Here is a 22,936-nt window from a genome sequence, read left to right as displayed (position 1 = left end):
CGATGTGAACATTTCTCATGTAGCATTTAAACTCTCGCTATTTTCTACATTTAGACAAAACCTTGCCTGTACTAGAGGGTGACATATTGGTGAAAGCTGGACGCAGTGCTATAGCCTGTACACGGTGCTTGTGGCCCAAATCTGCAGATGGGACGGTCATTGTGCCCTACACTTTATCAACTGATTATAGTAAGATTCTCTTGCCTTTTTTATACCTAAGCAGAGCATGCTAATTGTTTGACAAAAGATTAATTACATAAATATTTTTATAACACTAGACGATTGGCATCGCAACATGTTTAAGACCGCCATGGAGGAATACGAATCACTGACCTGTCTAAGGTTTACGCCTCGGGTAGCAGAGAATGATTACATCAACATTGTATCTGCAGATGGGTGAGTTCTTCTTTTCAGGTTTTATCACATTTCTTTGAGTAAAATATTATTCTAGTATTATAATCTAGTCTTATAGATCTGTATCAGGTGAAGCAAGAGGAATTCTGAAGCCTGGTTAGCACTAATGTGAACACATCAGTCTAATATTGGCCGAACCCACCGTTATTGACGGGTTTGATTGATACACTAATGTATATGGTGGTGCCGGTCAACTAATGTCAATTGGCTATGTTCAATTTCAGACTGTGTTTTGTATTGTTCCTCCAGAGAAATATTCAATGATGGCTTTCTCATAGAGAACACAGGAGCTCTCGGCTCAACAAGGTCTCCTGTGCATTCAGCAACCAGCTGAGATGGTCTTTCTGCCAAACAATCAGCCGAAGCATGATTTGGCCGACAGCCATCTGATGTGTATGGTGGACTGTAGAGATGAATCCCCTAATACAGTCATATTTAGTCATAGCTTTGAACATTTTGGTAAAAGAGGAAAGTCACATTCCCCAACATTGCCTATGCTTGTCAATAGACTCTATGTCTATAGAATATAATCACTGAATATATGACTTGGAAATATCACAGTTTTTAACAAAAACTGTCTGAAGATACATGTTTCATTAATTGAAGAATCAAATCAATGAAAAGGTAAATTTTCCATAACCTTTTCTAGCAATTATAAAATCTCACACGTGGACTACCTTGTTCACGTAATTTATGTTTCCTAAGCTGCCAAATAAAGCCTTATTAATAATAGCACCATGAGAAGTGGAGATTTGGGAAACCAAGGGTTGCATGGACACTCACCAGATAAGTTCCAGTGGAGTTAGTCAGTAAGCGACATCCTTCCAAGAGTGCGTAAGTTCTATACCTAGACCATTTTTTGGGGTATGTTGGAATGCAGTCATCATGTTACAAATATCCACTGGTAGCACCTCTATCATTGATATGATTGTGTTTAGTTTCTTAGGATACATTCTAAACGTGAACCAGGTTGTCCAAATACCAAAATTGAATTTTAGATGAGTTTGTAGAACTGCTGCAATAGTTTAGCTAAATAAGATTTTTTTCTGTGACTATATGTTCGTTTATTTATTGCTTTCTGTGATCATTGATTTTACATGTCCCACTAGTTTCAAGGCTTAATATGAAATCAACTACACTTGTAAAGTTGGACACGTCATTGTTACCTTTGAGTATAATAAAATTGTACCTGTATTAGGGATGGTAGAATCAATTTAGAGGACTATGGTCCAACGGTCAGGTCAGTGCTGGATAAGAGACCTACAAACCTCCTTACCCCTTCACATTCCTGGCTTTTCATTTGAATAGCCAGGCTAGCGCAATGTCATTATTGAGGCCTTACATACACATGACATTGTGCCTTTACTGCTGATCAAAGGAAGGCTAGGAATGCTGGAAAGGAAGGAAATTTGCAGGTCTCACATCCAGTGGTCATAGAGTACTGACCTGACTGATGTACCGTGTCAAAGATTGCAGCCGGTGGGGGGTCGTAACTGGACCCACCCGTTGTTATCTTTGGACTAAACAGCGCTCTGCTGCCCCTATCTTATGGGCAATTACGCGATTGATGAGCAGCAGAGGAGGCAGCATGCTGTTTCCACTAATAGGCCAGTTATTGATAAACTAACAGTGAGTGTATGTAATATTCACCTCTGATTCCACACATGGAATATATGTATATATCCCCAATAAAGTCACTGCAAACTCCATGATAACCCAAGACTACTCACTGCCACCACCATTCAAGTTTTATACAGGCTGACTGGAGGCCTGGTTCTGGTTCTGATAACATATGGTTTTTGGGGTGTGGAACAGAACTATTACATTTTATATTTAATAGAAAACGATATGAAATAGCATGCATCTTCATCCCTGATTCATCTTGAAGCTAAAAATGTATGTCCAGTCACTATCGGATGTTTTCAAGCCCCAATATGTATAATTCTCTTTCAGAGACCCCAAGTCTGGAGGATAATAATAGCATCTTCCACTGTCTAAGTTTAAACTCATGTACCCTTGATATCCAACCCTCTGAATAGACCTTTCCTGCCTTAATTACCTGTCCAATCTATATACCTTTGTCTGCACACAAAAGACATCCTCCTTCATATTACAAGGGCCCTTATTTAGGAGCTGCCAGAATTTTAATTAGGTTTGTCTTTATCCAACTATACCTAATTTGCTGCACTTCTATGGTCATTGTACCATTTTAATTCTAAGAGACTCAGAAAGTCAGCTATTATTGCTACTGCAATTCTGTATGAGAGAAAGAGGCGGGGGGTGAATGCCCCCTCATTAGGGGCTTCAGAGATTTTAATATTTTCTATACAGACCAGAGTACTGGGAATCGATTCTCTCATCTGTGTATAAATAAGAAGATTTACTCATTAGGTCAACTTTGCTCATATGACTTATTACAATGTACAAAATTCAAATGAAGACCGGAAATCTCTCAGCAACTGTCTGTAAGCTACCTTAAGGCCCCGTCTCACATAGCGAGATCGCTAGCGAGATCGCTAATGCATCACCGATTTTGTGGCGCTACAGCGATCTCTCCTGCGATCTCGCTACATGTGACACGCAGCAGCGACCGCCCCCCTGCTGGATATCGCTGATCCTACAGGAATGTCCTGGGTCATTTTTTCCTCATCGGTGTCCCACTGGCCAGCGCGCATCGCTGTGTTTGATCGCTGGATCGTTGCTGCGTCGCTGAAGAGATCTGCCTGTTTGTCAGCTTACTATCAATTATTTAGCGATGCACCAGCGATCCCTACCAGGTTGTATCGTTGTTGGGATCGCTGGTGCGTCGCTAAGAGAAACGGGACCCTTAGTCTTTTGAGTGAAGAGCTGATATAAAGAGCAGCTCTTGTGCGAGCAGGCATAATGACTCAGGAGATTTACCAAACTCATTCTCTGTAGAGCACAATCCGTCCAAAGCACGTCCACTGCTCTACACACGCCTCTTGAGATGTTGTTGTCATGCACAAGGGTGCTCAGCATCAATAACCTTCACATAAGCAGATAAAGATGATGTGGCACTCACTAATCTATCAAGTATTAAAATGAACACATATGGCTACAGCTGCTTTGCATTTTATCATGCTTCCTTCAGGCCACCTTCCAGGCCTAGAAGAAGTAACAGTACACAAAACAGTTGTAGTTGTAGGTCTCCATTTACTACTTGTGAATGTGAATATGCAAATAGTGGTGAGTGGCGCATTATTGTTACCTTACCTGTACAGGTCACTGGGTGATACACAGGGAAGAAATATGTCTTAAAAACACTTAAACAGTTATTAATAAACACTCTTACAAACTTTTATAGCAATAAAACAGTTTGTTTTTTTAAGGACTAGAATTGTGTGTTTAAACTCAATCACAGTCCTTAAATAAAATTGTAAGAAACAGTTTTATTGCTATAAAAGTGCTGATTCTGGCTGCGATATAACATGATGTGAAATGGAATATTAGATAACTTTCTATGTCTCTCCTACCTACAGCTTTATATCTTACAACTTATAATTTAACCTCTGTTGATAATAACATTTTAAGGAGCAATATAGTAAAGTGTTAATTTTCATCTTTCTATCTAGTTGTTCATCATATGTGGGCCGTGTCGGAGGAGGACAGTGGCTTACGTTATCCATATATGGTTGCATATATAAAGGAACTATACAACATGAGCTTAACCATGCCATGGGGTTCTACCATGAGCATATGAGGAGTGACCGTGACAGCTATGTCACCATCATGTTCCAGTATATATCACCAGGTAATTTACTTGATCTGAATGCTGAATTGCAGAGGAGTAGACTGGGATAGGCACCTCTCTAAGATGCCACCTCACAGCAAGAAGGCAGGGAAGCGGTGACACAATTTTATTGAATTAATCTTGGTCTCATCAACACTGAGGCTCCACAAATGCAATATATAGCATGATTGTCTATCATTCTATCCTCTCTTGATGACCACAACATTTCAGCTACTGCTCCTGTCCCAAATACGACTGGATCAGAAATAATAATGGCCAGCAGTAAGCATGAAAGTGATCTGGTCCCTCTTGTCTTGCTTTTATGTTATGCTTTGTACCTGGGGGTTGCAGTATGCACTTTATTACTGAGGTCACTTTGCACCCTTACATTGCACTGGCCCATAGAACGCTCCTGCACATTTTACGAGAAAATGGAAAACAGAGAAAGATTTTCCAGCTTACCGCATATGGCCCAGTGAGCACAGAACACCACGATCCAACTGCTCATGATGAAAAATATAAGTAGAAAAGATAAAGTTTCCAGTGCCTGGTTAACATTTGTAGAAAGAATTTCTTTCATCAAAGATAAGATGGGAAAATTGGTCCCAAGACAGACAGCATGTAAAGCCCCCGTTACACACTGCGATATCGCTAGCAATATCGCTGTAAAGTCACCGATTTTGTGACGTTGCAGCGATATTGCTAGCAATATCGCTAAATGTGATACTTACCTCCGACCGGCTCCCCCGCTGCTCATCGTTGGTCGCGCGAGAAGGTCCTGGATCATTTCTCGTCGGCCGCTTCCTGCTGCGCTTCCTGTGGCGCCGACGAGCGAGACATGGACGCGGGCAGGAGGACGTCAGGATCACCGCGTCTGACAGGTAAGTAGCGACCCCCGACCCCAGCGATGTCGCTGGTGAGATCTGCCTGTGTTGCAGCTCACTAGCGGCCACTTAGCGATGCACCAGCGATCCGTATCGTTGTCGGGATCGCTGGAGCATTGCTATGTGTAACGGTACCCTTAGGCATCGGATTCTTGCAGCTGCACAACAGGAATCCAGAGCCATTCCTTTCCGACCGCTCAGGGACCTGCACAGCAGTCTCGGCAATCCAGGCGACCTGCTCAGACCAGCTCTCTGGGTCTGGATGTTGCTGCCACCTCTGGAATATGAATGGTAGCGCAACCTACTTTGCAGGAAACCACTCCAGAGGCTAAATCCTCTCGCCAAGATCGTGGAGATCGGGGGTCACGTGCTCAGATCCTTGTCCTGATCTGATTGGCCCATCTCAGAGGTCTGGAAGGTCCCGGAAGTGCATGGCTATAAAAGGCCCACATGGCCGCTCGGCCATGCGCTAGTATAGACTATACTTGCTATGTGTGAATGGTGATGGATGTATGATTCTGGTGACTGACTTATTATGAAACCCCTTCCCTCTGATATTACGCATGTGGTTAGGGAATTAGAGTTATAGTCAGCGCCAGTCAGTGGCAAGCCATACGCCACAGTGCATACCGCACCGCTATACTAGCGTCCGATAGTGTTATGCCTCACGGCACTGTCGTACAGTGGCAGTAGTTACCGCCGCGCTGCAATTAGCAGCACTTACCTGCGTTTGCGGTAGCACGCACGGTAGGTCAAGACGGACACCGACTTCTGCCTTGGGTCGTGTCCTGTGACCATATACCGTGTGTTCACGCCAGCTGAGACCTGTGAAGCTAACAGGCTCAGCATTTATGCTTTATTTACACTAAAGTGCCTCTGTGAGTTTAACAGAGTCCGCTCTGTGCACCTCGGGTGACATTTAACCCGAGCGCAGTATACCGCCATATAGCGAATCTGCCATTACTCAGCAGTGGTTGTTACACCTACTGCACGGTGGACCCGGCGAACGCACTTCCTATTATTTATATTTTGTGTGTTCTGCCATCACTAACATTATACTAGCTGTCTCATGCATGCCCACACTCACGCCTATGCCGACAATATCTCGCCTCCCGCTCCCCGACAAGTTTTCGGGTGACAGCGCCACCCGATTCGTGAGTCAGTGTTCTATCCAGCTTGAGTTACTGGCTGCACGGTTCCCTACATAGCTTGCCAAGGTGGGGTTTATTGTTTCTCTTTTATCTGGCAGGCATTAGAGTGGGCTACGCCATTGTGGGAGCGTGATGATCCCGTGGTTCAGGGCGCTGGTCAGTTCCTCGCGGCTCTGAAGTAGGTATTTTTGGGACCGTGGATCACGCACGACACCTCTCTCCAATTATTGGCCCTAACACAGGGTCTCTCTCGGTCAGCCATTATGCTGACCAATTCAGGACATTGGCTTCCAAACTGGAATGGCCTGATAAAGCACTCATCCCTGTGTTTTGGAGAGGGTTAGCAGAGCATGTCAAAGGTGCTCTAGCAACCAGAGATGTCCCCACAAGTCTAGAGAAAGTGATTGCCATCTCCACCCGCATTGATCTCCGGTTTATAGAGCGCGGGCTGGAACGTGCGCAATCCAGACGAAGGGTTAACTTGGCTCCCACCTTCACCGAGCCGCTAAGATCTCCCGCTCTGGAGCTTACATCCTCCGAACCTATGGAGGTGTCTCGCACCGGCCCCAAGCCACGTCCGGTGCGAAGCTCCGCACGTTGTTACCAGTGCTGGCAGTTTGGTCACTTGGCTAGCACGTGTCCTCTGTGGTCGGAAAAACGATCACGTCCAGTGGCCGTAGGTGGTGGCCAGACAAATATGAATCCCTTTTCTCCCAAATCGGTATTCCAAGGGACCTTAGATAGCAGAGCCTCCACCTGGGAGGTAGAGGTTACCGTGGATTCCGGGGCTGAGGGGAACATTATGTCCTCGACCTTCGCCCAGAAACACGCTATTCCACTGGAGTTACTGCCCCAACCTCTGACCATCATAGTGGTAAATGGTGCACCTTTACCATCTCAGGTGACCCACCAGACAGCCCCACTCAGGCTCTCAATCTCACCCTCTCATCATGAGATTCTGTCCCTGTTCATTTTGCCAGATGGCATCGACCAGGTGCTTCTCGGAGTTCCCTGGCTCCGTTGTCATTCCCCTCATATTGATTGGGCTTCGGGGAATATACTGGGTTGGAGCAAGGACTGTGAGGGAAGGTGCCTGAGGGTCAGTGTTCAGGTAGCTTCCAGTGAAGTGCCTGCGGATCTCTCCACGCTTCCTAAACCTTACCACCAGTGCGCCGACGTCTTCTCTAAAAAAAATCTGCGGAGACGCTCCCGCCGCACCGTCCTTACGATTGCCCGATAGATCTTCTGCCAGGCACGGAACCTCCTAGAGGCTGTGTGAATCCGCTATCACTCCCTGAGACAGAGGCTATGTCTCAATATATCCGGGAGAACCTGGATAGAGGTTTTATCGTAAAGTCGGTGTCGCCGGCTGGTGCAGGGCTCTTTTTCGTGCAGAAGAAGAGCGGAGAGTTAAGTCCCTGCATTGACTACAGAGGTCTCAACGCCATAACAGTTAAAAACAAATACCCTCTCCCATTGATCTCTGAGCTATTTGACAGGTTGTGAGGGGCCCAGAATTTTATTAAATTAGATCTACGGGGGGCATACAACCTGATCCACATTCGTGAAGGTGACGAGTGGAAGACAGCCTTTAATACCAGAGATGGCCACTACGAATATCTGGTCATGCCCTTCGGCCATTGTAATGAAGACAGCAGGTCTTCCAGGATTTCGTCAGCGACGTCTTCCGCGATATGCTCTCCACCTCGGTGGTGGTCTATCTAGATGACATCCTCATCTTCTCGCCAGATTTGACCTCTCACCGGAGAGACATTTGCAGGGTCTTCAACCATCTGCGGGCGAACTCTCTTTTCACCAAGCTGGAGAAGTGCCTGTTTGAGCTGGAGTCCTTGCCGTTCCTTGGTTACATCATCTCGACCCAGGGGTTTGCTATGGATCCGGCCAAACTGCAAGCGGTAATGGACTGGCTGGAACCCCACTCACTCAAAGCGGAGCAGCACTTCCTAGGGTTCGTCAACTATTACCGCCAGTTCATACCTGACTTCTCCACACTGGTAGCTCCTTTGGTTGCTCTCACAAAGAAAGGAGCTTATTCTAACGCTTGGTCTGAACAGGTCTCCAAGGCCTTCTCGTCTCTAAAATCCCATTTTGCTGGCGCTCCCATCTTACACCGTCCCGATGTGGATAAACAGTTTATCCTGGAGGTAGATGCCTCTTCCGTCAGTGCAGGAGCAGTCCTTTTCCAGAAGGATGCTCAAGGTCGGAAGCATCCCTGCTTCTTCTTCTCTAAGACCTTCTCACCAGAGGAGAAGAATTACTCCATCGGGGACAGGGAGCTGCTAGCAATGAAGTTGGCCTTTTCCGAGTGGAGACATCTCCTGGAGGGAGCCCGGTTTCCCTTCCAGGTGCATACGGACCATAAAAATCTGGTCTATTTACAAACGGCCCTGCGCTTGAACTCTCATCAGGGTAGGTGGTTGCTATTCTTCTCCCGCTTCCGCTTCACCTTGCACTATCTCTCTGGAGAGAAGAACGTCCGTGCGGATGCTCTCTCGCGCTCGGTGGTCTCAGTGGAGGAAGGGAAGACTGAGCCATGGCTCTTTCTCCCTTCAGAGAGCTTTACGACCGTGGCTCCAGTTGCTCTCGAGTGCCACCGGGCAGGACCTTTGTGCCTCCTCAGCTGCGACCGGAGGTTCTCGCATGGGCACACGTGTCCAGGGTGGGTGGTCACTTTGGCAATAAGCAGACCACAGAACTCCTGGCAAGGTCGTATTTGTGGCCGCACATGTCTCGAGACACTAAGGAATACATACAAGCATGTGTCTCGTGTGCACGGAACAGGTCCTCTAGACAGAGGCCGGCTGGGTTATTGTATCCTCTGCCGGTGGCGGAAAGACCTTGGGAGATGGTTGGCATGGATTTTGTGGTTGGCCTGCCCAACTGTGGTGACAGTATGGTCATCTGGGTGGTCAGCGACCATTTTTCTAAAATGGTGCATCTGGTGCCACTCGCACGGTTGCCTTCCGCTTGTGGTCTTGCCACACTGTTCATAAAACATGTATTCCATCTGCATGGCATGCCGAACAGAATTGATAGTGATCAAGGTCCCCAGTTCGTGTCCCGGTTTTGGAGGGAGCTCTACAGCCTACTCAGCATTGAGCTAAACCTGTCCTCCGCTTACCATCCTGAGACGAACGGCTTGGTTGAGAGAGCCAACCAAACCTTGGTCTCGTACCTGCGGCATTTCGTCTCTGCCAAGCAGGATGACTGGGCATCCTTGCTACCAAGGGCTGAATTTGCCCTGAATAATGCAGTGGCTGATTCCACTGGTCAGACGCCGTTCCTTTTAAATTACGGCCAGCATCCGCACGTCCCTGTCCCGAAGCCAGTGTCCTCCGCTGACTCTAGGGTGGCAGACTGGGCAGTGGAGGCTCGCGACATTTGGGATTGCACTCAGGATACTATTCGTGCCTCTAAAGAAAGAATGAGGGCATCCGCCGACACACATCGGCGACCCGCTCCAACCTTTTCCCCTGGCGACTTGGTGTGGCTCTCTGCTCAAAACATCAAGCTGTGGGCCGAGTTGGCCAAGTTCGCGCCACGATACATAGGACCATTTAAGGTTCTCGAGCGAATCAGCTCTGTGGTCTACCGCCTGGCTCTTCCTCCACATTTAGCCATTTCTGACGATTTCCACATGTCCCTTCTCAATCCTGTTCACATGGCCCAGTTCTCTGAGTCATCTGCCGGGTCTTCAGACGAGTTTGAGGTTAACGCCATTGTGGGACGCAGGATTGTGCTCGGCAAAGTTTTATTTGGTGGACTGGAAGGGTCATGGTCCAGAGGCCCGCACCAGGTAGCCAGTGGAGAACATCCACGCTCCGCTCCTGATCACAGCCTTTGAGCATAGCGAGGCTCAGAGGGGTGGGCCCTAGGAGGGGGGGTAATGTTAGGCATCGGATTCCTGCTGCTGCACGGCAGGAATCCAGAGCCATACATCCAGCGGTCTCACATTCCTTTCCGACCGCTCAGGGACCTGCACAGCAATCTCAGCGATCCAGGCGCCCTGCTCAGACCAGCTCTCTGGGTCTAGATGTTGCTGCCACCTCTGGACCAGCAATGGTATCATAACCTGCTTTGCAGGAACCCACTCCAGAGGCTAAGTCCTCTCGCTGCGCTACTGGGCATGCCCACGCGACGATCTCCCAGTGAAGATCGGGGGTCACGTACTCAGGTCCTTGTCCTGATCTGATTGGCCCATCTCAGAGGTATGGAAGGTCCCGGAAGCGCATGGTTATAAAAGGCCCGAATGGCCGCTCGCCCATGCGCTAGTATAGACTATACTTGCTATGTGTGAATGGTGACGGATGTATGATTCTGGTGACTGACTTATTATGAAACCCCTTCCCTCTGATATTACGCATGTGGTTAGGGAATTAGAGTTATAGTCAGTGCCAGTCAGTGGCAAGCCATACGCCACAGTTCATACCGCACCACTACACTAGCGTCCGATAGTGTTATGCCTCATGGCACTGTCGTACAGCGGCAGTAGTTACCGTCGCTCTGCAATTAGCAGCACTTACCAGCGTCTGCGGTAGCGACGTCACACGCACGGTAGGTCAAGACGGACACCGACTTCTGCCTTGGGCCGTGTCCTGTGACCATATACCGTGTGTGCACGCCAGCTGAGACCTGTGAAGCTAACAGGCTCGGCATTTATGCTTTATTTACACTAAAGCGCCTCTGTGAGTTTAACAGTGTCCGCTCTGCGCACCTCAGGTGATGTTTAACCCGAGCGCAGTATACTGCCATATAGCGAGTCTGCCATTACTCAGCAGTGGTTGTTACACCTAGTGCACGGTGGATCCCGGGCGGCGAACGCACTTCCTATTATTTATATTTAGTGCGTTCCTCCGTCCCTAACACAGCATGAGAAACAAGCGATGCGTTTCGAACAAGACAGCTTTGAGGAAGAACAATTCTATCTGAAACCTGTCACTTGTTTCTCGTGCTATCTATCTTGGGACCAATTTTCACAGTTTATCTTGGATAAAATAAAGACTTTCTACAAATTATAACCATGAGTTAGACACTTTATTTTTTTCTACTTACATTTTACGAGAGCCAGGATCAATATTAAAACTGTGAAATAGCAGAGTTTGCTGTGTGAGTCGCCCAGGGCAATGTTATCCTGTGCAGACTGCATGGCCACCAATTATTTTTGCATTTACTCAACTCTCAATAGTTATTCCCAAGCTGATCTTAAACTTCACAAATAAGACGTGGCAGTTTACTCTAAGCACATGTCTGACAGTCAAGTACAGAAAGATCTGCTTAATCAAAGTCCTTCTACCCTCTATACCATGCCCTCCATAATTGCTGTAAATATTATTCCTGACCACTTATCTTTTACCGCTCATCAGCTGATGTGACCAGTTTATACATTACGCATGGGTGGAGAGGAATCATTTCTACAGTGTGCAATATTTCTCTTACTTTCTACAAAGTCTACATATTTTTTGTCCATGGATTATTAAAAGCCATGAAAAAAAATTCAAATGTCTATAAAAAAGTAAGAAAAAAGGTCCTAAGGATGAAAAGATTCCCGCCAGAAAAAAGTCCTCTTTAAAAATTCAAAAATTCTAAAAAAAAAGTTTGATGCTTTTTATGTTACGAAACTAAATTTTTTTTTCAATTCTCTTTATTTTTTTTAACCAATTAAAAAGTATAAATGTGTACATCTTGTTATCAGAATGGTCATGTTGCTGAGTGAACAGAAAAGCAGTTTGGGACCGCAGGGAGTAATAGAGCTTAGGTGATCTTAAGTTTAGCAGAACAAACATTGAGAATCAAGCTGAGAATTATTAAGGCTAGTTTCACACTAGCGTTTATGAGCGCAGCGACGGCCTGCGCACGGCGGCCGCTAAGCCCCGCCCCCTGCAGCACCCCCGCCGGTAGCTCCGCCCACCGGCGCATGACGCTGCATGCGCCCTGCGTCCCCTATCTTTATCACAGGGGGCGCAGGCCGTGCGCAGTATGCGTTTGGCAGCGCATGCGCCTTTTTGACGGTGCGCTGACGCAACCAAACTGCAGCAGGTTGCGTTTGGCGCAGGTCGGTGCACCGTCAAAAGGACGCATGTGCCGCCAAACGCATACTGCGCACGGCCTGCGCCCCCTGTGATAAAGATAGGGGACGCAGGGCGCATGCAGCGTCATGCGCCGGTGGGCGGAGCTACCAGCGGGGCGTGGCAGGGGGCGGGGCTTAGCGGCGGCCGTGCGCAGGCCGTCGCTGCGCTCATAAATGCTAGTGTGAAACTAGCCTAAGATGTGTGAAAAAAAATTACTTTTTTTTTAATTGTATTTATTGCTAGCTGAAGAGCCCGGCACTGCCCAGGCATAGTAACTAACTATGGTTAGTTATAACAAGTTATAATGATTATATCTATGTATATGTGTATAGCCCCGCCCACTCCGCATAGCCACATTCACTATAATATCTCACATCATCCCGTCAGCCAGAGCTACCAGACTACTACCCCTAATATCCCACATCTTCCCGTCAGCCAGAGCCACCGGACAACTACCACTAATATTCCACATCATTCTGTCAGCCAGAGCCACCGGACAACTACCACTAATATCCTACATCCTCCCGTCACATCCCGCAGACTACTACCCATAATATCCCACATCATCCCGTCAGCCTAGGGTCAGAACCAGAGCGCTGAGTGGAACGGTCCTAATTTCCATACCGGGGATCCCTTTAAGAGAGGCCTGGGGTGAGAATCAGAGCGCTGAGCGATTTGCCCTAACTTCAATACAGGAGATCCCTTTAAGATAGCCTGGGGTCAGTACTAGAGCATTTGAAGGCAATTGCCCTGACCCATACCAGGGATCCCTTTAAGAGAGCCTGGGGTCAGTACCAGAACGCTGAGTGGAATTGCCCTAACTTCCATACCGGGGTTCCCTTTAAGAGGGGCCTGGCGTCAGAACCAAAGCACTGGATGGATTTGCCCTGACTTCCATACCAATGATCCCTTTAATAGAAGCCTGGGGTCAGAATCAGAGCCCTGAGGGATTTTCCCTTACTTCCATACCAGAGATCCCTTTAAGAGAGGCCTGGGGTCAGTACAAAAGCGCAGAGTGAATTTGCCCTCACTTCCGTACCAGGGATCCCTTTAAGAGGGCCTGTGGTCAGAACCAGAGAGCTTAGTGGAATTGCCCTAACTTACATACCAGGGATCCCTTTAATAGACCCTGAGATCAGAACCACAGCTCTGAGTGGATTTGCCCTGACTTCCATACCAATGATCCCTTTAAGAGGGAAGATGTTTTTATGGGATGGAGGATGTGTGATGGGTATATGGGCACAGGAGGGGGGATTCATTTCTGTCAGGCGCACTCTGCTCCTTTCTGGAGGGCAGACAATGGCTGGTAGCTTATTTTCCCAGGGATGCTAGATTTCTCCCACCCAGTCAGAGTCTGCTGAGGTGTTTTCTGGAGTGGGAAAACTGTTGCTCATAGCAACCAATCACAGCTCAGATTCTTTTAAACAGCTCTGGTGAAATGAAAGTTGCTTCTTGATTGGTTGGTGTTACACACACGTTCAATTCAATATATATATATATATATATATATATGTATATATATACAGTGGGGAAAAAAAGTATTTAGTCAGTCAGCAATAGTGCAAGTTCCACCACTTAAAAAGATGAGAGGCGTCTGTAATTTACATCATAGGTAGACCTCAACTATGGGAGACAAACTGAGAAAAAAAAATCCAGAAAATCACATTGTCTGTTTTTTTGTCATTTTATTTGCATATTATGGTGGAAAATAAGTATTTGGTCAGAAACAAAATTTCATCTCAATACTTTGTGATATATTCTTTGTTGGCAATGACAGAGGTCAAACGTTTTCTGTAAGTCTTCACAAGGTTGCCACACACTGTTGTTGGTATGTTGGCCCATTCCTCCATGCAGATCTCCTCTAGAGCAGTGATGTTTTTGGCTTTTCGCTTGGCAACACGGACTTTCAACTCCCTCCAAAGGTTTTCTATAGGGTTGAGATCTGGAGACTGGCTAGGCCACTCCAGGACCTTGAAATGCTTCTTACGAAGCCACTCCTTCGTTGCCCTGGCGGTGTGCTTTGGATCATTGTCATGTTGAAAGACCCAGCCACGTTTCATCTTCAATGCCCTTGCTGATGGAAGGAGGTTTGCACTCAAAATCTCACGATACATGGCCCCATTCATTCTTTCATGTACCCGGATCAGTCGTCCTGGCCCCTTTGCAGAGAAACAGCCCCAAAGCATGATGTTTCCACCACCATGCTTTACAGTAGGTATGGTGTTTGATGGATGCAACTCAGTATTCTTTTTCCTCCAAACACGACAAGTTGTGTTTCTACCAAACAGTTCCAGTTTGGTTTCATCAGACCATAGGACATTCTCCCAAAACTCCTCTGGATCATCCAAATGCTCTCTAGCAAACTTCAGACGGGCCCGGACATGTACAGGCTTAAGCAGTGGGACACGTCTGGCACTGCAGGATCTGAGTCCATGGTGGCGTAGTGTGTTACTTATGGTAGGCCTTGTTACATTGGTCCCAGCTCTCTGCAGTTCATTCACTAGGTCCCCCCGCGTGGTTCTGGGATTTTTGCTCACCGTTCTTGTGATCATTCTGACCCCACGGGGTGGGATTTTGCGTGGAGCACCAGATCGAGGGAGATTATTAGTGGTCTTGTATGTCTTCCATTTTCTAATTATTGCTCCCACAGTTGATTTCTTCACTCCAAGCTGGTTGGCTATTGCAGATTCAGTCTTCCCAGCCTGGTGCAGGGCTACAATTTTGTTTCTGGTGTCCTTTGACAGCTCTTTGGTCTTCACCATAGTGGAGTTTGGAGTCAGCCTGTTTGAGGGTGTGCACAGGTGTCTTTTTATACTGATAACAAGTTTAAACAGGTGCCATTACTACAGGTAATGAGTGGAGGAAAGAGGAGACTCTTAAAGAAGAAGTTACAGGTCTGTGAGAGCCAGAAATATTGATTGCTTGTTTCTGACCAAATGCTTATTTTCCACCATAATATGCAAATAAAATGAAAAAAAAACAGACAATGTGATTTTCTGGATTTTTTTTTCTCAGTTTGTCTCCCATAGTTGAGGTCTACCTATGATGTAAATTACAGACGCCTCTCATCTTTTTAAGTGGTGGAACTTGCACTATTGCTGACTGACTAAATACTTTTTTTCCCCACTGTATATATATAGATTTGTTTTTCTGCCACAGATGTGCAAAAAAATCAAATTTTCGTGGTGATTTTGAAGCACCAAGTGCTGAAATTTTTGCTAAGATTTTTACCAAAGCTTGTAAAAATATGCTCATAACATAATGAACAGTTTTCAGATATACCAATCTGAAAAATTGTGAATTTTTGCATGGAATTTGTGCAAAAGGGTTGATCAAATCTAAAGACAACCTAATGCTATGGCGCTGAATATCTTGTGAACGCTAGTCACGCTAATGCTGTAAGATGTCGCAATTAATTTGATATTTTTATCATTATAAGATCCAGTCTAATACAGTTGTCTTGTCTTATAGATGCTATTCCAAACTTTATTAAGGCAAACACTAATAATCTTGGTCTGGAGTATGACTACTCCTCCGTGATGCATTATGACCGGTAAGCTATTGGTTAGTGACATCAGAAGTTGTACATCATTGCTAAAAAGACCAAAACTAATATAAAATCTAGAATCTTCTATTCTATGACGTGTTATTCTGTCGCAATCTCACGTTTTCACTCATTTTTTCTTAATCTTGTGTATCTGACAGTTACTCATTCAGTAACACTTCAAGACAAGCTACCATTGTGCCCAAACCTGATCCCAATGTCCCAATTGGACAAAGAGATGGACTGAGTGTTCTCGATGTTTCCAAAATCAACCGGTTGTATCAGTGCAGTAAGTATTTACAGGTCCACATCTATATACATTATATAAGAGGCATCGTGATTACTCGCTAATCTCTCCCCCTGCACAGTAGCTCCTCTGCCACCACATCACCACACACAATCCCGCCCCCCACCACATCACCACACACAATCCCACCCCCCACCCCATTACCATTACCACACACAATCCCGCCCCCCACCCCATTACCACACACAATCCCGTCCACCACCCCATTACCACACACAATCCTGCCCACCACCCCATTACCACACACAATCCCGCCCCCCACCCCATTACCACACACAATCCCACCCCCACCACATTACCACACACAATCCCGCCCCCCCACCACATTACCACACACACTCCCACCCCCCACCACATTACCACACATAATCCCCCCCCCACCACATTACCACACATAATCCCGCCCCCCACCACATTACCACACATAATCCTGCCCCCTCACCACATCACCGCACATAATCCCGTCCCCCAGCACATCACCGCACATAATCCCGTCCCCCACCACATCACCGCACATAATCCTGCCCCCCACCACATCATCGCACATAAAAATCACCACACATAATCCTGCCCCCACCACATCATCACACATAATCCCCCCACCACATTACCACACATAATCCCGCCCTCAACACATTAACACACATAATACCGCCCCCCCACATTACCGCTCATAATCCCGCCCCCCACCACATTAGCGCTCATAATCCCACCCTCCCACCACATTACCACTCATAATCCTGTCCCCCATCACATTACCACACACAATCCTGCCCCACACCACATCACCACACACAATCCTGCCCCCCCACCACATCACCACACACAATCCCGGCCCCCCACCACATCACCACACATAATCCTGCCCCCCCACCACATTACCACTCATAATCCCACCCCCCACCACGTTACCACACATAATCCCGCCCACCACCACATTACCACACATAATCCCGCCCCCCCACCACATCACCACACATAATCCCGCCCCCCACCACATCACCACACATAATCCCGCCCCCCACCACATCACCACACATAATCCTGCCCCCCCACCACATCACCACACATAATCCTGCCCCCCCACCACATCACCACATTCGATAAGATTGGTGTTCTCCTACCTGATCCTGTATTCACACATGGTCAATTATACACTGCATTCTCTAGAGTAACAAGTTGTAAAGGTCTTTCAGTTCAAATTGTACCTGATAGAAGTCAAGGAAATATCTTTGAAAATGATGAAAATGACTATACATTTAATTGTATTTACAGAGAAATTTTAACTTAATTTATGTTTCGTTATGAAATTTGTTTAGATGCTGGAATGAATAAAAAACGCACATCTTACTGAATCCAGTTTGTTTTTGATTTTACACTGTGAATAAAATGTATCATTAGTATTATTCAGATTTTTAAAGATTATTATTGTTATTAACTTCATTTTAATTTAATTTACCACCTGTGTAAGCGCTATTGAATGTTGTCATTATTTACTTTAGTTTAATCACCAGCAGCGTTAATTAGATAGCAATGAGCATGCCGAGCGTTAGCTGGCTGGAAACAGCTAGTGTTTCTATAAGTTGTAACTAACATTTAACAGATTGGAACATTAGAACCATAATAGGATAATAAAGATTTGTTTCGTACTTTTAAACATTGTTTAAATTATTCTTCCCTTCTCTTAGATGTTTGTGGCAATTTATTGAATCAACGAAGCGGAAATCTGACCTCAGCCAACTACCCATCCGCGTACCCAAATAATGCCAACTGTGTTTTCCTGATTAGAACACCATCAGATCAGGTGCAGTAATGAAGAAACAGAATTATTGTCAAGCTCTCCTTTTTTTTAACACAGGACAATATTTTATAACAATATTTCTAGAATATCAGGAAGATGCTCCTTTCTGACAACATTAATGGATTATCCCTCCTGTTATATGGTGGTATAAATGAAACCACATTTTTAAATGACTATTGGACCATACACATAGGTTAGATTACCCAACTGTGATCTCCATATATTCATTATGTATAAGTATCTATAAATCTAGACTTGTACAGTTTCAATTGTAAAACCATCACTATGATCCAACTTACAATATTAGGGCTCATCCCCATTTGCGAGAAAAAAAAGGTCAGTTTTCTGGATGAAAAAAACTGACCGATTCTATGCAATTGTCATGCGAGTGTAATGCGATTTCAGTGTGATTTTTCAATATGACACGAGTATGACATCCGTATGCAATGCGATTTTAACATGAGGTTTTACATAGAGCAGTTCTCTCCATGTAAATACTCATGTTATAATAGCATTGAAAAAAACAAACTGTACACATCGTTTTAAAAAAAAAAAACCTTCAAAACACACACACATCTAATATATAAAGCTCAAAGTGTGTATGTACAGTACGTGTGTGTGTGTGTGTATGTGTGTATGTCCAGGATAGGCATCCGCACCGTCGCAGCTACAGCCACAAAATTTGGCACAGTCACACGTCTGGACCCCGAGAGCGTCCTAAGCTATGTTGTGAGGTGAAATTTTAACCCTGCGCTTTCCAATTTACCAAACAATTTTGCCCCTATCTACATACTGGGGAAAAAGGGTGTGCGTGTCAAGCCCCGCCCCTCGTTATGATGTCATAATGCCCCTATTTGCATAATGGGGAAACAGTGTGTGCGTATCAAGCCCCGCCCCTCATTATGATGTCATAATGGTTGCCATGGCGACGCTGATGTCATCATAGATTGCAAGCCCCGCCGCTCATTATGATGTCATAATGGTTGACTATGGGATGGAGGATGTGTGATGGGTATATGGGCACTGGACTATGGGATGGCGGATATGTATGATGGGTATATGGGCACGGGACTATGGGATGGAGGATATGTATGATGGGTATATGGGCATGGGACTATGAGATGAAGGATGTGTGATGGGTATATGGGCACGTGACTATGGGATGGCGGATATGTATGATGGGTATATGGGCATGGGACTATGGGATGGAGGATATGTATGATGGGTATATGGGCATGGGACTATGGGATGGAGGATGTGTGATGGGTATATGGGCATGGGACTATGGGATGGAGGATATGTATGATGGGTATATGGGCATGGGACTATGGGATGGAGGATATGTATGATGGATATATGGGCACGGGTCTATGGGATGGAGGATGTGTGATGGGTATATGGGCACGGGAATATGGGATGGTGGATATGTATATTGGAACGGGACTATGGGATGGAGGATGTGTGATGGGTATATGGGCACTGGACTATGGGATGGAGGATATGTATGATGGGTATATGGGCACTGGACTATGGGATGGCGGATATGTATGATGGGTATATGGGCATGGGACTATGGGATGGAGGATATGTATGATGTGTATATGGGCAAATTTTGTGGCTGTATCTGCGACAGTGTGAATGCCTATCCCGGACATACACACATACACACATACATACAGTTGTGGCCAAAAGTATTGACACCCCTGCAATTCTGTCAGATAATACTCAGTTTCTTCCTGAAAATGATTGCAAACGCAAATTCTTTGGTATTATTATCTTCATTTAATTTGTCTTAAATGAAAAAACACAAAAAGAATTGTCCTAAAGCCAAATTGGATATAATTCCACACCAAACATAAAAAAGAGGTTGGACAAAAGTATTGGCAATGTTCGAAAAATCATGTGATGCTTCTCTAATTTGTGTAATTAACACCACCTGTAACTTACCTGTAGCACCTAACAGGTGTTGGCAATAACTAAATCACACTTGCAGCCAGTTGACATGGATTAAAGTTGACTCAACCTCTGTCCTGAGTCCTTGTGTGTACCACATTGAGCATGGAGAAAAGAAAGAAGACCAAAGAACTGTCTGAGGACTTGAGAAACCAAATTGTGAGGAAGCATGATCAATCTCAAGGCTACAAGTCCATCTCTAAAGACCAGAATGTTCCTGTGTCTACCGTGTGCAGTGTCATCAAGAAGTTTAAAGCCCATGGCACTGTGGCTAACCTCCCTAGATATGGACAGAAAAGAAAAATTGACAAGAGATTTCAATGCAAGATTGTGCGGATGTTGGATAAAGAACCTCTACTAACATCCAAACAAGTTCAAGCTGCCCTGCAGTCCGAGGGTACAACAGTGTCAACCCGTACTATCTGTCGGCGTCTGAATGAAAAGGGACTGTATGGTAGGAGACCCAGGAATACCCCACTTCTTACCCCAAGACATAAAAAAGCCAGACTGGAGTTTGCCAAAACTTACCTGAAAAAGCCTAAAATGTTTTGGAAGAATGTTCTCTGGTCAGATGAGACAAAAGTAGAGCTTTTTGGGCAAAGGCATCAACATAGAGTTTACAGGAGAAAAAAAGAGGCATTTAAAGAAAAGAACACGGTCCCTACAGTCAAACATGGCGGAGGTTCCCTGATGTTTTGGGGTTGCTTTGCTGCCTCTGGCACTGAACTGCTTGACTGTGTGCATGGCATTATGAAGTCTGAAGACTACCAACAAATTTTGCAGCATAATGTAGGGCTCAGTGTGAGAAAGCTGGGTCTCCCTTAGAGGTCATGGGTCTTCCAGCAGGACAATGACCCAAAACACACTTCAAAAAGCACTAGAAAATGGTTTGAGAGAAAGCACTGGAGACTTCTAAGGTGGCCAGCAATGAGTCCAGACCTGAATCCCATAGAACACCTGTGGAGAAATCTAAAAATGGCAGTTTGTAGAAGTCCCCCTTCTAATATCATGGACCTGGATCAGTTTGCCAAAGAAGAATGGTCTAAAATTCCAGCAGAGCATTGTAAGAAACTCATTGATGGTTACCGGAAGCGGTTGGTCGCAGTTATTTTGGCTAAAGGTTGTGCAACCAAGTATTAGGCTGAGGGTGCCAATACTTTTGTCTGGCCCATTTTTGGAGTTTTGTGTGAAATGATCAATGTTTTGCTTTTTGCTTCAGTCTCTTTTGTGTTTTTTCATTTAAGACAAATTAAATGAAGATAATAATACCAAACAATTTGTGTTTGCAATCATGTTCAGGAAGAAACTGAGTATTATCTGACAGAATTGTCAATACTTTTGGCCACAACTGTACATACACACTTTGAGCTTTATATATTATATATATATATATAGTATTTTTAGCATATTTATATTATATATGATATGCATATATATTCCCTATATCTTTAATATAATATATTATATGTGTGTATATATATATATATATATATTATATATATTTGTGTGTGTCACTGAGATGTGTATATATATATATGTATGCATGCAAAGAGAAAGATTGAGTAACTAGGTGAATATGGTAAAAATACGTCTTTATTAATTAACATATATATTGTTCAATACAAAAATACAGAAATTAAAATGACACCACAAGATGAAAGAACAGAATAGCCCGGGAAAAGCATCCAGCCACAGGATATCAGGTAATATAGCAGTGTATATAGAAAATAACCACATCTATATAGATAGCCAATGTCTGCTAATTCCCCATCCCCCCAAAATGGGGGTCACTGCGCCACATAATCAAATTATAACCACCTAGTGTGCACAGATAAATTTAGCGTGGCCAGTTGAGAAAATATATCTTACCAGATATACGTGGAGGCTAGGTGAGCCCAGGACCTGGGCTCACCTAGCCTCCACGTATATCTGGTAAGATATATTTTCTCAACTGGCCACGCTAAATTTATCTGTGCACACTAGGTGGTTATAATTTGATTATGTGGCGCAGTGACCCCCATTTTGGGGGGATGGGGAATTAGCAGACATTGGCTATCTATATAGATGTGGTTATTTTCTATATACACTGCTATATTACCTGATATCCTGTGGCTGGATGCTTTTCCCGGGCTATTCTGTTCTTTCATCTTGTGGTGTCATTTTAATTTCTGTATTTTTGTATTGAACAATATATATGTTAATTAATAAAGACGTATTTTTACCATATTCACCTAGTTACTCAATCTTTCTCTTTGCATGCATACTTATTGGAGTGGGTGTTTCAGGTGTTTCTCCTGATTTAGGGTGGCTATCTATAGCCTTAAACCCTATTCTTTGACATAGTTATAATGTCACTGAGGTTTTTGCATTTAATATATATATGTATGTATGTATTCTATGTGTTTATATCTCGAGTTTTTTGTGAGCTGTCATTGTGATTTTCCAAATATATATGTATATATAGATACACCTATTCTATGTGTATACATGTATTATATCTTTTGTACTAGAACATGTCAGTGTGATTTTACTGTATAGCCGCATATGAATTACCGGCTTTTCTCCTACCTATCTATCTATCTATCTATCTATCTATCTATCTATCTATCTATCTATCTATTATAAATACATACTGTATATACATGTCAGTGACACACACTATCTATCTATCTATCTATCTATCTATCTAATATAAATACATACTGTATATACATGTCAGTGACACACACACACATATATATGTATTTATATTAGATAGATAGATAAGCCGACAATTCATATGCGGCTATAATCACACTGACAGCTCAAAAAAGCATAGATAGAATAGATGTATACACATAGAATCCATAGATATATACATGTCAGTGACAGACACATATATATCAGTGTATTCTATGTGTATACATCTATTCTATCTATTCTATTCTAACATGTCAGTGTGATTGTACAGTAGCCGGAGATGAATTGCCGGCTTTTTTCAAAGGACACCGGTGCATATAATTCGGACAGCACTCGCATGGTGCGAGTGCTGTCAGATATTTT

General features: G+C 44.6%; 1 protein-coding gene across 1 annotated transcript in view; it reads left to right on the top strand.

The window, feature by feature from the left end:
* Positions 1 to 22,936, top strand: part of LOC141082673 (embryonic protein UVS.2-like) — a 31,371-nt gene that overhangs the window by 53 nt on the left and 8,382 nt on the right. Inside the window, exons 2-7 of the mRNA XM_073566620.1 lie at positions 55 to 189; positions 279 to 396; positions 4,008 to 4,186; positions 15,761 to 15,842; positions 15,995 to 16,122; positions 17,829 to 17,944. Coding sequence (XP_073422721.1) covers positions 55 to 189; positions 279 to 396; positions 4,008 to 4,186; positions 15,761 to 15,842; positions 15,995 to 16,122; positions 17,829 to 17,944 — 758 coding nt within the window. The remainder of the gene's footprint in view (positions 1 to 54; positions 190 to 278; positions 397 to 4,007; positions 4,187 to 15,760; positions 15,843 to 15,994; positions 16,123 to 17,828; positions 17,945 to 22,936) is intronic.

This window comes from Dendrobates tinctorius, unplaced genomic scaffold (genome assembly GCF_039654945.1).
Source record: "Dendrobates tinctorius isolate UK_male_01 unplaced genomic scaffold, ASM3965494v1 ptg000019l, whole genome shotgun sequence".
Classification (NCBI taxonomy): Eukaryota; Metazoa; Chordata; class Amphibia; order Anura; family Dendrobatidae; genus Dendrobates; species Dendrobates tinctorius.
The sequence above is the reverse complement of the archived record's forward strand: the minus strand, read 5'-3'. Positions and strand labels throughout refer to the sequence as shown.